Here is an 11,936-nt window from a genome sequence, read left to right on the forward strand (position 1 = left end):
GTGAGATCCTATTACGAATCCATTCTGAAGCATAAAACTCAGGAGGATGTTTAAGGTACCATTTATTCCCTCGGTAATCAGTGATTGGAGTTTGTTTTGTTCTGTACTGTGATAGCACTGAAATGAGTATATTTTTGTCCTTTACAATCTGCCTTAAATATCTCCTTATTACCGTGACTAAGATTTTTAGTAAAATTTTGTCTCCTCTGTTAACTTCAGAATTGAATTTGTACCACTGGATTTTTGATGCCTGACCAATTTTGATGTAGAATACTTTCTTCCTATTTGAAATAGGATAATGATTAGACATTTTTATGCTTATTATGGAGTTTTGTTCTGAACCACAAAAGTACAGAGTACATGGTTAATATTTGTATTAATGGATTGTTGTTTAGTTGCTAAGTCGTGTCCGAGTCTTTGTGACCCCATGAACTGCAGAACAGCGGACTCCCCTGTCCATCATTATCTCCTGGAGTTTGTTCAAGCTCACGTCCATTGAGTCGGTGATGCCATGGGTACTGATTCATACTGGATACTGATTCATAAATAGATTTGAACACATTATTTTCTGGGGATGACTGCTAGGGGGAAAAATCAGTATGTTGGAAAGAAAAGATTTCAGTCTTCCATTAGTATTGAATAATTTTCTGTTAAACACTCTAGTTGATAGACTCTAGAACTCATTGTGGAATTCTACATTTGTAATTCTAATTGTAATGAGCAAAATTAGCCTTTAAAAAGCACGACTTTATTTGTTGGATTTCTGATTTGATGTTTCATAAATCTTTTCCTGCTCTCAACCCAGGGACACACCTAGCAACACTTGAAGAAGGAAGGCCATCAGAATGTGTTCCACCTGCAAGTCTTGAAGCCAACAGTTTGAAGAAAAGCAGTTGGGGGGTCTTATTTACTGGCATTGTTGGGGGGACACTGGTGGCTGTGTATGCTGTGGCCACACCATTTGTAACACCAGCCCTCCGAAGAATTTGTTTGCCATTTGTACCCGCCACTACGAAACAGATCGAAAACGTTGTGAAAATGTTGGAATGCAGGAGAGGACCCCTGGTGGACATCGGTAGTGGTGACGGACGTATTGTGAGTTACTCGAAGATGTTTTAAGGTTTACGTTTTTTTGGGGTTTTATGTTTTAAAATTTCTGTTTCACATTTCTTATGAGGCTTATGCAAAGCCTTGTTAAATTGATAGCCTAATAAAGTGTTCATTTAATTTTGTGTTTTCTTGGCTGAACTACTAAGTCCTTCAGCAGGACTTTGGAATTTATTTTTCTCAGATTAATTGTTCTTAAAGGGGAAAGTGCTCTGGATGTCTGGTAAAAAGCAACAATTGATTGATGATTATGAAATTGTTCATTAAAAAACTTAGGCCAACAGAAACATGTTAAGTCATGTAGTTTGACTATTTTACATTTTTTTCCAAGGGTGACTCCTAGGGAAAAAAAAAAAATCAGTATTTTGGGGAAAAAAAATTTCAGTCTTCCATTAGTATTGAATAATTTTCTGTAAAACCCTTTAGTTCGTATTGAATTAATTCTGCTTCTTGTGGGTTCAATCCCTGGGTTGGGAAGATCCCTTGGAGGAGGAAAGGGTGACCCACTCCAGTATTCTTGCCTGGAAAATCCCATGGACAGAGGAGCCTGGCAGGCCAGCGTCCATGGGTTTGCAAAAAGTTGGACATGATGTAGGGACTCAACAACAGTAACAACATAAGTAGGGAGTTTTCATGTCTTTTTCTGATCTTGAACACAGCCTCTCCCCGCAGGTGATTGCAGCTGCAAAGGAAGGGTTCACAGCTGTGGGTTATGAGTTGAACCCCTGGCTCGTCTGGTACTCCAGGTACCGCGCTCGGCGGGAAGGGGTGCAGGCGTCTGCCAGATTTTACATCTCAGACTTGTGGAAGGTACGTACGGCTGAGGACATGCTAGAGCACTCCACCCCCAAACTTTATGATTTTTGATTAGTATGACTGAAAACTGAATTAAAGTAGAGAGTTGAAGTGTATATTTCGGCATTATGAAATGTGAACAGCTTTTAAATTGATAGATTTTATAAATCAGCCCTACGTTAGAGTAGAAACTTAAGGTTTATAACTTTACAGGTCATGTGACTTCTAAGGCTTTATTTACTCAATTTAAAATGTTCTCATTTCTCTTTATTATGCACTGATAAAGATTTTTTTATCTCATTTGTAAGTCTTGTACATTGTCATATAGGCATTAACTTGTTAATGTCATTCTTGGTAAATAGTTTTGTGTGTGTGAGTGTATTTATATGCGCATATGAATATGTGTGTCTGAGTGTGTTTGAGACTGTGCGTCTGAGTTTGTATGTGTGTTTATGTGTGTGTCTATATGTGAGTGTGTGCACGCTAATGTGAGTGTGTGTGGGTACATGTGTGTATGTGTATATATACCTAGGGAGAGACAGAAGTAGTGCAGGAGAAAGGAAAGGACCCGCCAACCGTGCTGTGATGCTCCTTTGCGTCTTCAAAAAGTATAAGATGTTTCCAAGTTTACTTGTTTTCTAAAAAGTGCCTGGTAATTTTGCTTTAGGAATGCTCCATAAAATGCTTTTTCTTAAATAAGAATTTTCCTTTGTAATAGTGTCATCAGTAGCTTATAAAAATTCACTTGAGTTTTGTTTGCATTGTTTTTTATTCCATATATACGTAAATGATCTCTCTATAGAGTAAATAAAACTTTTATTGGGTAATAAGAATTTTGACTGGTGAAGCACTTTTCCCCCCAGTTTTCCAACTAAAGACCATTTTATTGCCATTTTTACTTAAGTGTTTTAGAGAAGAGGAGGGGGACCAGAATTCTAAGGATGACTCCATAGGAGAAACAGGTGGTTCTGAAAAACCTCGAGTTCTTGCTAAGCTTGTTTTGTGTAGAGCAGAGTAGAAAGTGGGCCGGGGTGCAGATGGCCCAGTCTACCAGGGTGACCACCGGTGGTCACTGGTGAGTCCCTGCTTTTCTGACCATCAATTTGGGTGGCCCTGTGTGGAGTGGCTGTGAGGATGAGCTGGGATAGCTTCTGTGGAAACTTCTGGAAAACTGTAACAGATGCGCTAACACGGGTGAAAGTATTAATATGGGAAATCTTAAAAAGGGCCACTGTTTGTGACAACCCACTATTTTTTTGAACTTTCTATTTTGTATTGGGGTATATATGCTGGAAAAGACTGAAGGCCAGAAGACAAGGGGGCAACACAGGATGAGATGGTTGGTTGGCATCACCAACCCCATGGACATGAGTTTGAGCAAACTCTGGGAGGTAGTGAAGGACAGGCATGCTGCAGTCCAGGGGGTCACAAAGAGTCAGACAGCTTAGCTACTGAATAACAACCATGGCCGATTAACAATGTTGTGATAGTTTCAGGTGGACAGCAGAGGGACTCAGTCATACATAGACATGTGTCCATTTCCCTCCAGACTCCCCTCCCATCCAGGCTGCCACGTAACATTGAGCAGAAGTCCTTGTGCAACACAGTAGGTCCTTGTTGGATATCCACTTTAAATATAGCACTAGGTACACGTCCATCCCAAACTCCCTAACTGTCCCTCCCCGGTGGCAACCAGAAGTTCGTTTTCTAAGTCTGTGAGTCTCTTTCTGGAAAACCAACTATTTTTTGAAATGGGAAATTGCTATTCATTCCGAAATAAAGCTTAAGCTGATGTTTGACTTTCCAGAATTAATCTATGAATTGTTTTCTCCCTTCTCTTCAGGTCACTTTTTCGCAGTACTCAAATGTTGTTATCTTTGGTGTGCCCCAGATGGTGAGTATGCCCTTCCTGCCACCCAAGTGTCTTTTTCTAGGTTAGGAGGGGGCTTCTGGCCTGCTCCCCCGTGTGCAGAATGACAGATCATTGGTTTAACAAAGTACTTGAGGGCCTTGATAGTTTAATCATAAAAGATTCAGTCTTGTCGTTTAAAAGTTCTGCTTTAGATGAAGGTCTCAGTGATCTACCTAAGCCCTAACAATTTGAGTCTGAAAACTGCTTTATGAGCTCCTGGTGTCTAATGTGGGTTTTCACAGTTGCTCACTTATTATATCCAGCTGAAATCACTTGGGAAAGTTAACGGGAGGGGACTTCCCTGATGGCTCAGTGGTAAAGAATGTGTGTGCAATGCAGGAGACATGGGTTCAATCCCTGGGTCGGGAAGATCCCCTAGAGAAGAGAACGACTGCCCGCTCCATTATTTTTGTTCGGGGAATTCTGTGGACAGAGGAGTGTGGCAATTTATTGTCCATGGAGTCACAAAGAGTTGGACACAACTGAAGCGACTTAGCATGCACACACAAGCCTTGAGTAGTTTCTGTTGACCTCAGTTGGCTGATTTGTATTGAATTCTGACTCTGTACTTTGGAAAGTAAAAATGCTGCAGCATTGGACTGCAAATGGTCCAAAATTTAGCCTTTGGAAAGATGACCAGAATGCGAGGCTTTCGTTGTAATTGTTGGTTTACTGACTGTAGAAAGAAATCCTCCTCCACTTTTCAAGCTCTATAATTGTAGGCATAGTAATCCTGGCAGATTTCGGTTGTTTGCCAAAATGCCACTAAGTAAGTGATACGGTTTTTATTTTTTTAAAAATGGACTTTTTTTGTTGTTATGCTTTCTTATTCATATCTTAATTTTTCCTTAAGATATCTCATGCTGGAGAAATTTTTTTCTATTAGAGTTTTCCATAAAATGCATTTTTCTCTCTTTTTTAAAAAAAGTATTTAGAAGTGCTTTTGTTAAATACTCTTGAAAGTGATAGGATTCTGTATGTTCATAATTCTCAGCAAGCCTAACATGAAGATGAAACCTGGTTGTCTATACTTTTGTTAGAAAAATGAAAAGAAGTAGAAAGGCATGATCTCTGATCATTTAAAAAAACACCTAAAAACGTGTTTGGTATCAGAATTGCTATGGAATCTGATGGTTTTTTTTCCTACTTATTGTGAAGTTTGAGCATTCTTTTGGGATAATTGGCATTTTGAGGCAAAGAACCTTAATTTAAAATCCATGCTTTATACAAATAGGAAGCTGACATATGTTTTGCGCTGTCTTGAGAGGCCCTGAGGTGCTGTCCCAGCAGGGGGCAGCACTGGCCTTCTCCTGGCTCCAGCTCCTTGGGCTTCTCACCACATTTGAAGTGTAGTCAGTTTTGGGAACTGTTCATCCAAGGGAAGAGTGTTATTTTGATAAATACTTTTGTGATTATGAGCCATTCTTCTGTACACAGAGAAACCTTAAATAAGGCACTTGCAGCATTTCACCATTCTCAGGAAGAAGGAAGCAGCTGAAATGCACAAAGTGCCCACGTCTCCTGGCACGAGAGGGATTCAGCCAACTTGGAGTCCTCCACGCAGGGGGACGGAGCAGGGTGCTGAGGCTCAGATGGCCTCGGTGGGTCTGAGAGGCTCGGTTTCCCTGGTGGAGGTCCCTGTTTTCCGCCCTCCCCAGGCCTTGCCTGCATGGAAACAGTGAGAGGAGGGAGGGGGCTGCCAGGGGCTGCCAGGTCAGCCCTTGGGGTCCTTAGGGTCCTGGGAAATTCTTTTAGGCTGTCTGGGCTCATTATGCCGTCTCCTGTTAGAACGTATTTTACTTCTCCACTCACTAGCCGGTGTCCCGGTAGGGGCTTGGTGGCTGGACAGAGCCAGCATGGCAGGGTTTCCTGTGGCCACTGGGGCGCACGTGGGCCGTGAGAAGCCGGAGGCGGCATTGGGAGTGTCAGAGGGCGAGACCCTGGTGTTACGTGGCCTCCCTCTCCTGCTGCTGCTGGACTGGTCATCCCTCACAGCTCTGCGTTTCCAGTGCCGGACTGGCAGTCCCTTACAGCCTTGCATTTCCGGTGCCAGACTGGTGGTTCTTCACAGTTTAGCGCAGCAGCGCTCGGCTTACAGTGGCCTGAGCCTGCATCATGCGTGTGCATCCAGAGTAGCAGGAGTGAGAGTGCCAGTGGACCTGGTAGACCAGTGCCTGGATGGGAGATCGCTTCTCGGCCTTTTGGCTAAGATCAAGTGTAGTATCTGTCCTTAGCAGTTTAATATCTGGGGCTTCCCTCATAGCTCAATCGGTAAAGAATCCGCCTGCAATGCAGGAGACCCCGGTTCAATTCCTGGCTCAGGAAGATGTGCTGGAGAAGGGATAGGCTATCCGCTCCAGTATTCTTGGGCTTCCCTTGTGGCTTAGTTGGTAAAAACTGCCTGCAATGTGGGAGACCTGGGTTCGATCCCTGGATTGGGAAGATCCCCTGGAGAAGGAAACAGCTACCCACTCCAGTATTCTGGCCTGGAGAATTCAGTGGACTGTGCAGTCCATGGGGTCACAAAGAGTCGGACAGGACTGAAAGACTTTCACGTTCACCGTGAACTTAGCTGCCAGGAGGGTGGGACAGATCGGCCGCGTCCTTGTTGCAAACCCTCCGGTGACTTCATTGTGCTTTAAACCAGTGATGATAAGGCCCAGCCTTCCATCTGGCCTTGGTACCTGGCTGCCCCCAGCTCTCTGTGCACTGGCCCTGCCCTCCTCTTGGCTCCTGGACCACACTGTGTGGGGCCGTATCCTCCCCAAGACTCCAGTGCCCCCAGCTCTGGGCCTGGTTAGCAAATGTCTGCTGACCACTCAGGTCAGATGTCTCTTCCTCCAAGAAGCCATCCTTGGTTGCCCTGTGTGATGAGCCCCGACACCACGATTTCTAAAGCTTGTTCCCTTCCCTGTGGACATGTGACTGCACTTCTCCTCATGTGATGGCTTTGGTGGCATTGGCTGTGTGCACTGCACTGTGAGCTCAGGAACAGGGCAGACCTGTTGAGCTCTGCCAGACTCCCAGCTCCTGGCTCAGAGTGATCACCTAGGAAACATTTGTTAAACGAATGGATGAATATGGTGTAAACATGCGCGTTAAGTACACTCTGCCCGTGGGCTATTAAGTTTCATAACTTCAAAGGATGACTCATTTAATTTTAGTTACGAATTCTGTTATGAATCCATGAGTGAAAATAGTGTCATAGTGTTCTGATAAAGAAACAGGATTCATGACCATGAATGCTGCATTCAGTCATTCATTAAACAAGTGTTTACTCAGGGTCCACTAAGCATCAGACCCTGTTCAAGTACTTCAGTGAATAAAGAGAAAAAAGGAAACATCCCTGCCCCAAGGTATTTGCGTGCTAGTTGGGAGAGCAGGTATTCAGTGAGACGGCAGCGAGGACTGTGTGGTACAGTAAGGGGGTCAGTGCTGTGGGCTCACCAAAGCGGGAGAGGGAGACTGTCTTCGAAGATGGGACATTGGAAGTGAGGGGCAGCCGTGCGGCCATGTCTGGAAGAGCGCTTCAGGTCGAGGAACAGCCACTGCGAAAGGAAAGGTGCTGAGGGGTGTGTGCCTGTGGGTCCAGAAGCAGCGAGAGGGTGGTTGTGGTGGGAGGGGGTGAGCAGGGGTGGCGGGGGAGAGTTATGGGGTCCAGGTGGGAAAGACAGGGCCTGCCATGGGGAGCAGAGAGTGGGGGAGATGCTGGGAGACGGGTCTGAGCTCTTGCGGGCATCCAGGCCATCAGTGGGGGAAGCCAGTGCCAGGGTGGAGAAGCTGGTGACAGGTGGTGAGACTCTGGATGCTCGATGAGTACAGGAACAACAGGGTGAGCTGGCAGATCCAGTGGGGGGCCCCCCCAAGTGCCTGACCTGAGCTGCTGGAGTCTGTTGAGCTGGGAAGCTGCAGGCAGACTGGGTAGGGGTAGGGTGGGGGGATCAGGAATTCCTCATGACACACACAGTCTGGGACACGTGTGGGGTGACACGTGTAGGCATGTCAGGCGGGCAGTGCCCGGAGGTCTGGGCTCAAGGTAGGGGGCTTGTGGGGCATCAGCGCCCAGGAGCTGAAGCCGTAGGGGGCTGAGATCACCCAGGGAGGGGCCAAAGCCTTGCTGGACCTGAGCCCTGGCCTCAAACACATGCGCGGCCCCCAGCAAAGGACACAGAGGAGTTGGGGCGGAGAAAAGGGAGGTGGAGTGACCCAGTGGCTCAGAGCTACGGACGGACCTGGCTGTTGTCTTGTGCCTTTAGCTGGTTTCAGCTTATGTTTCAAGTTTTGAAGAGGTAATTAAAATAGGATGAGTTCATGTCACTTTGAAGCGTATAATTGTATGAATTACTTTGAGTTTGATTAGGCAGAGATGACACATCACGGCTTCTCTTTGTGTAAGATATCAAGACCCAGGTTGTTGCATATTTATGTGTAATTTAGTCCGTTAATTTCTTATGATTGAAATAGAGCCTTTCATTCATAGGTTTATCTTGACTTAGCATATGACAGTCATTTGGAAATGAAAGGTCTGTAAAAGAGAAAAGAATAGTAATCTGAATAAATTTACAGTTGTCCTTTTTATGAACAAAATTAGCATAAGAAACCCCTGACATTTTGGAAAAACACATATTGTCTTATTCTTTGCTTATTTAATTTTTCCCTCAAGGAACAAAATTTTTGCTTTTTTTTTTTTGTAAAAGAGTTATCTTTTTGGAGAAGGAAATGGCAACCCACTCCAGTATTCTTGCCTGGAGAATCCCATGGACGGAGGAGCCTGGTGGGCTACAGTCCGCGGGTCGTAAAGAGTCAGACACGACTGAGCGACTTCACTTGTCTACTGACTATATAACATCCAGCTGAAGACTAGCAGAGGGGTACTCTTTCTGTCCCCTTCTGATGCCTATGTCAAAAGTTTTCTCTATCTCCTTTATACTTTAATAAAACTTTATTATACACACACACAAAAAATAAAGAGTAATCTTTTACTAGCTGTTATAAGAATAAAAATATTCCATCCTTAGTGGAATTTATTCATTGTTACCTCAGTATTGATTCTAATAAAGAATCAGAAGTTTGGCTCACTCCAGCCACAGGTCATGTAGAGGAGTTTTTTCCCAAACTGCTTTTTAAAGACACAGGTGAGGAATCAAACTGTCATAGAAAATTTGCTCATCTTACTTTAACAGATTACTTTAATTAATGTCTGTCTGTGCCGGGCCCCCACTGCTGTGCTTGGGCTTCTCTAGTTGCGGCGAGCGGGGCTGCTCTCTAGTTGGCGTGCACAGGCTTCTCATTGCACTGACTTCCCCTGTTGTGAGCACAGGCTCTAGGTGAGCAAGCTTCAGCTGTTACAGCTCACAGGCGCAGTAGTTGTGGTGCATGGGCTTAGTTGCTCTGTGGCCTGTGGAATCTTCCTGGACCAAGGATCAAAACCCGTGTCCCCTGGATGGGCAGGCAGAGTCCTATCTGGCATGTACAGTCTGGGACACATGTGGGTTGACACATGTAGGCATGTCAAGTGGGCAATGGCTGATGCCCGGAGGTGTGGGCTCAAGGTAGGGGGCTTGTTGAGGCATCCGCGCCCAGGAGCTGAAGCCAAGGGGGGACTAAGATCATCCGGGAAGGGGCCAAAGCCTTGCTGGACCTGAGCCACCACGGAAGTCCTGCTTGATTACTTTTAAAGAGAGTAGCTTTTGCACAGGTCTTGGTTTCTAAACATCGCTTCTCAGAGGAACCAGGAACGTTTGAGAAGTGGCTGATCCCGGGCCTGGGAAGGGAAGATGTGAAAGCCTGGAACATTTAGTCGAGTGTGAATGTGAGGAAGTGCTCAGAAGGTTTGGTTGGGGCACATGCACAGGAGAGAAGCCAGCTTGAGGGGCTCCGGATGACAAACCGGACAACTTGAGCGTTAGAAGAAATGAGGACGACAGCAGATCGTAACCCGTTGATGAATCCAGGAGTTCATGCTTGCAGTGATGGAGACAGTGAGGGGAACGCTCTTCCTTGAGATTCTGACTATTGATCTGAAAGAAAGGATGGGTCTGGCAAGTTGCTGCTTTCAACCTGGGTAGTGAAATTGACTCAGGCAGTCATCAAGATGGAGCACTCAGTGGGGGCCAGTTAGACGAGTAACGACATTTACATCTTTTCAGGGTGTCTGCCCACAGTATCTTGTTCATTTTGAAGGAGGAATAGTAACCACAGTGTGGAGACGTTGAGATGCCTCCTTAGCCGAGTGGTGTGTTACCCTCAAAGCAGAAGGACCCCACGGGGTCAGGACTGTCGAGTGTGTGAAGTTCACAACCCCTGTGCTGGGTCGTTGCCACGGACGCACATGCCGCTCATCACAAGCAGGCACCAGGGGGACTCGCCCGTGTGCTTCTTTTTTGAGTTAAAATTTTATTTGGGGGCAAAATGAGGACTGTAGCCTGGGAGACAGCCCCTCAGATAGCTCTGAGAAACTGCTCCAAAGAGGCAGAGGGATAGGGTAGTATTTATGTGATTTTGGTGAAGGAGGAATACTTACAGTCAAGCACATAGGCTTTTTTGCAGAAGGTTTCTGCTGGTCACAAGAGACAGTCATCACCACGAAGGATTTTTGTGCTTTTTTAGATATGAGGAGGTGCAAGAATTGGGCTCATGAAATCAGCTCCTGAAGACACCTGTCTCTGAAGGCATTTCCTGTCAGTTTTTCCCAAGCACAGAATGCCTTTCTGCTGTCCACCCTGAACTCCTTTCAGGGGATGTTGGCGGTCAGCAGCTGCAGCAGCATGTGATTTAACTCTTGTAGAGGTAGATGGCAAATGCCAGTTTGCAGTCAACAGGGCCTACTCATGGTCATAAATTCGACTGTCCTTTGGGCAGCATTTCGTGACCATTTCATCTGACGATGCTAGGAAGGCTCGTTCCAAGGGCCAGCGAAGATTTTGCAGACAGATCACTCAGTGTGCTCTTACTGGACTAGGTCTATCAGCAGTAACCAGAGGGCTCTGGACCAGCTGTCTTACTCAATCTTTCATAGTCCGGGCAAAACTCCCTCTTGTATCTTCCCGTATTTAGAGTTACACCATTACAATCATTGACCATATACAGGAGTATATATTTGATCAACTGCTTCAAGTCGACTGGCCTGTGTTCTTAAAGGAGGTTATTGTCATGACAGACAAAGAAAGGCGAGAGATTGTTCCAGATTCAAGGAAACCAAGGAACCATTACAACTCTGTGCACTGCGCGACCCTGGACTAGGGGAGTGTGTGGAGGACATTCCTAGGGCATTTGATCGGGTGCTGTTGGGATGATTGTTGTTGGGATACAGTGTTAAGTTTCCTGAATTTGATAACTGTGCTGAGGCTCTTTCTCAGAAAACACTGAAGTACCAGGGAGTAAAGGGGCATGTTGTGGGCAGCGTGTTCTCAGATGGTTTAGAAAAAGTGTTCTGAGAGAGGGGGGCGAAGAGCAAGTCAGATAAAGCAGCTGTGACAAACTGGAAACTGGTGAGCCCGGGTGCAGGAGTACAGCAGTGTTCTTGCTCTATTCTTGTACCCTTTCTGTAGATGTGAAATTATTTGAAAATAATTAAAAAATAGAGAAAAATATATTTAAGAGGTGAAGCTGGTAATATATTTTTAGGACCTGAAGATAAAATTTTAAGCAGCTGTTAATTTGCTAATATAATCACAGTGTCAGTACTTTTAGTAAACAATAAAACTCTTTCCTCACAAATAGATTACTTATAAAGTTATGTATAAGTGATACGTAACAGAATTTTACTTTTCGTAAGTTATGTTGACTATAAAGAAATTAATTATTGGGATATTATGGATATCTTTTTAAAAGAATTGTGGAATGTTTGATCATATTTCAATTTGGTAGAATGTGTATTTTTTTTCATGGTCTAATTCCATGTTTCTTTAGTTAGGAAAGTGGAAATCTGTGATACGCATTTGCTAAAAATGACAGATTTTATATTTGATGATAGAAAATAGTTTTAAAATGGTGGTTCACGTGACTTCTGTATTTTGGTGGCTTGTCGCCCAGGAGTGCTCTGTTTTACAGTCAATAATCTGGCGCAGATATTTTCAGGGAGACAGTACAGAAGGACACTGAAGGGCCCTTCCTGTGGGCC

General features: G+C 44.8%; 1 protein-coding gene across 4 annotated transcripts in view; it reads left to right on the plus strand.

Annotated features, from left to right (window-relative positions):
* Window positions 1–11,936, plus strand: part of FAM173B (family with sequence similarity 173, member B) — a 16,749-nt gene that overhangs the window by 2,980 nt on the left and 1,833 nt on the right. For all 4 annotated transcript variants that reach the window (XM_010847530.1, XM_010847532.1, XM_010847531.1 and 1 more), the window contains 3 exons: window positions 806–1,095; window positions 1,780–1,917; window positions 3,746–3,796. In XM_010847530.1, coding sequence (XP_010845832.1) covers window positions 806–1,095; window positions 1,780–1,917; window positions 3,746–3,796 — 479 coding nt within the window. The remainder of the gene's footprint in view (window positions 1–805; window positions 1,096–1,779; window positions 1,918–3,745; window positions 3,797–11,936) is intronic.

The sequence above is a fragment of the Bison bison genome, unplaced genomic scaffold (genome assembly GCF_000754665.1).
Source record: "Bison bison bison isolate TAMUID 2011002044 unplaced genomic scaffold, Bison_UMD1.0 scf7180017864250, whole genome shotgun sequence".
NCBI classification, from domain to species: domain Eukaryota; kingdom Metazoa; phylum Chordata; class Mammalia; order Artiodactyla; family Bovidae; genus Bison; species Bison bison.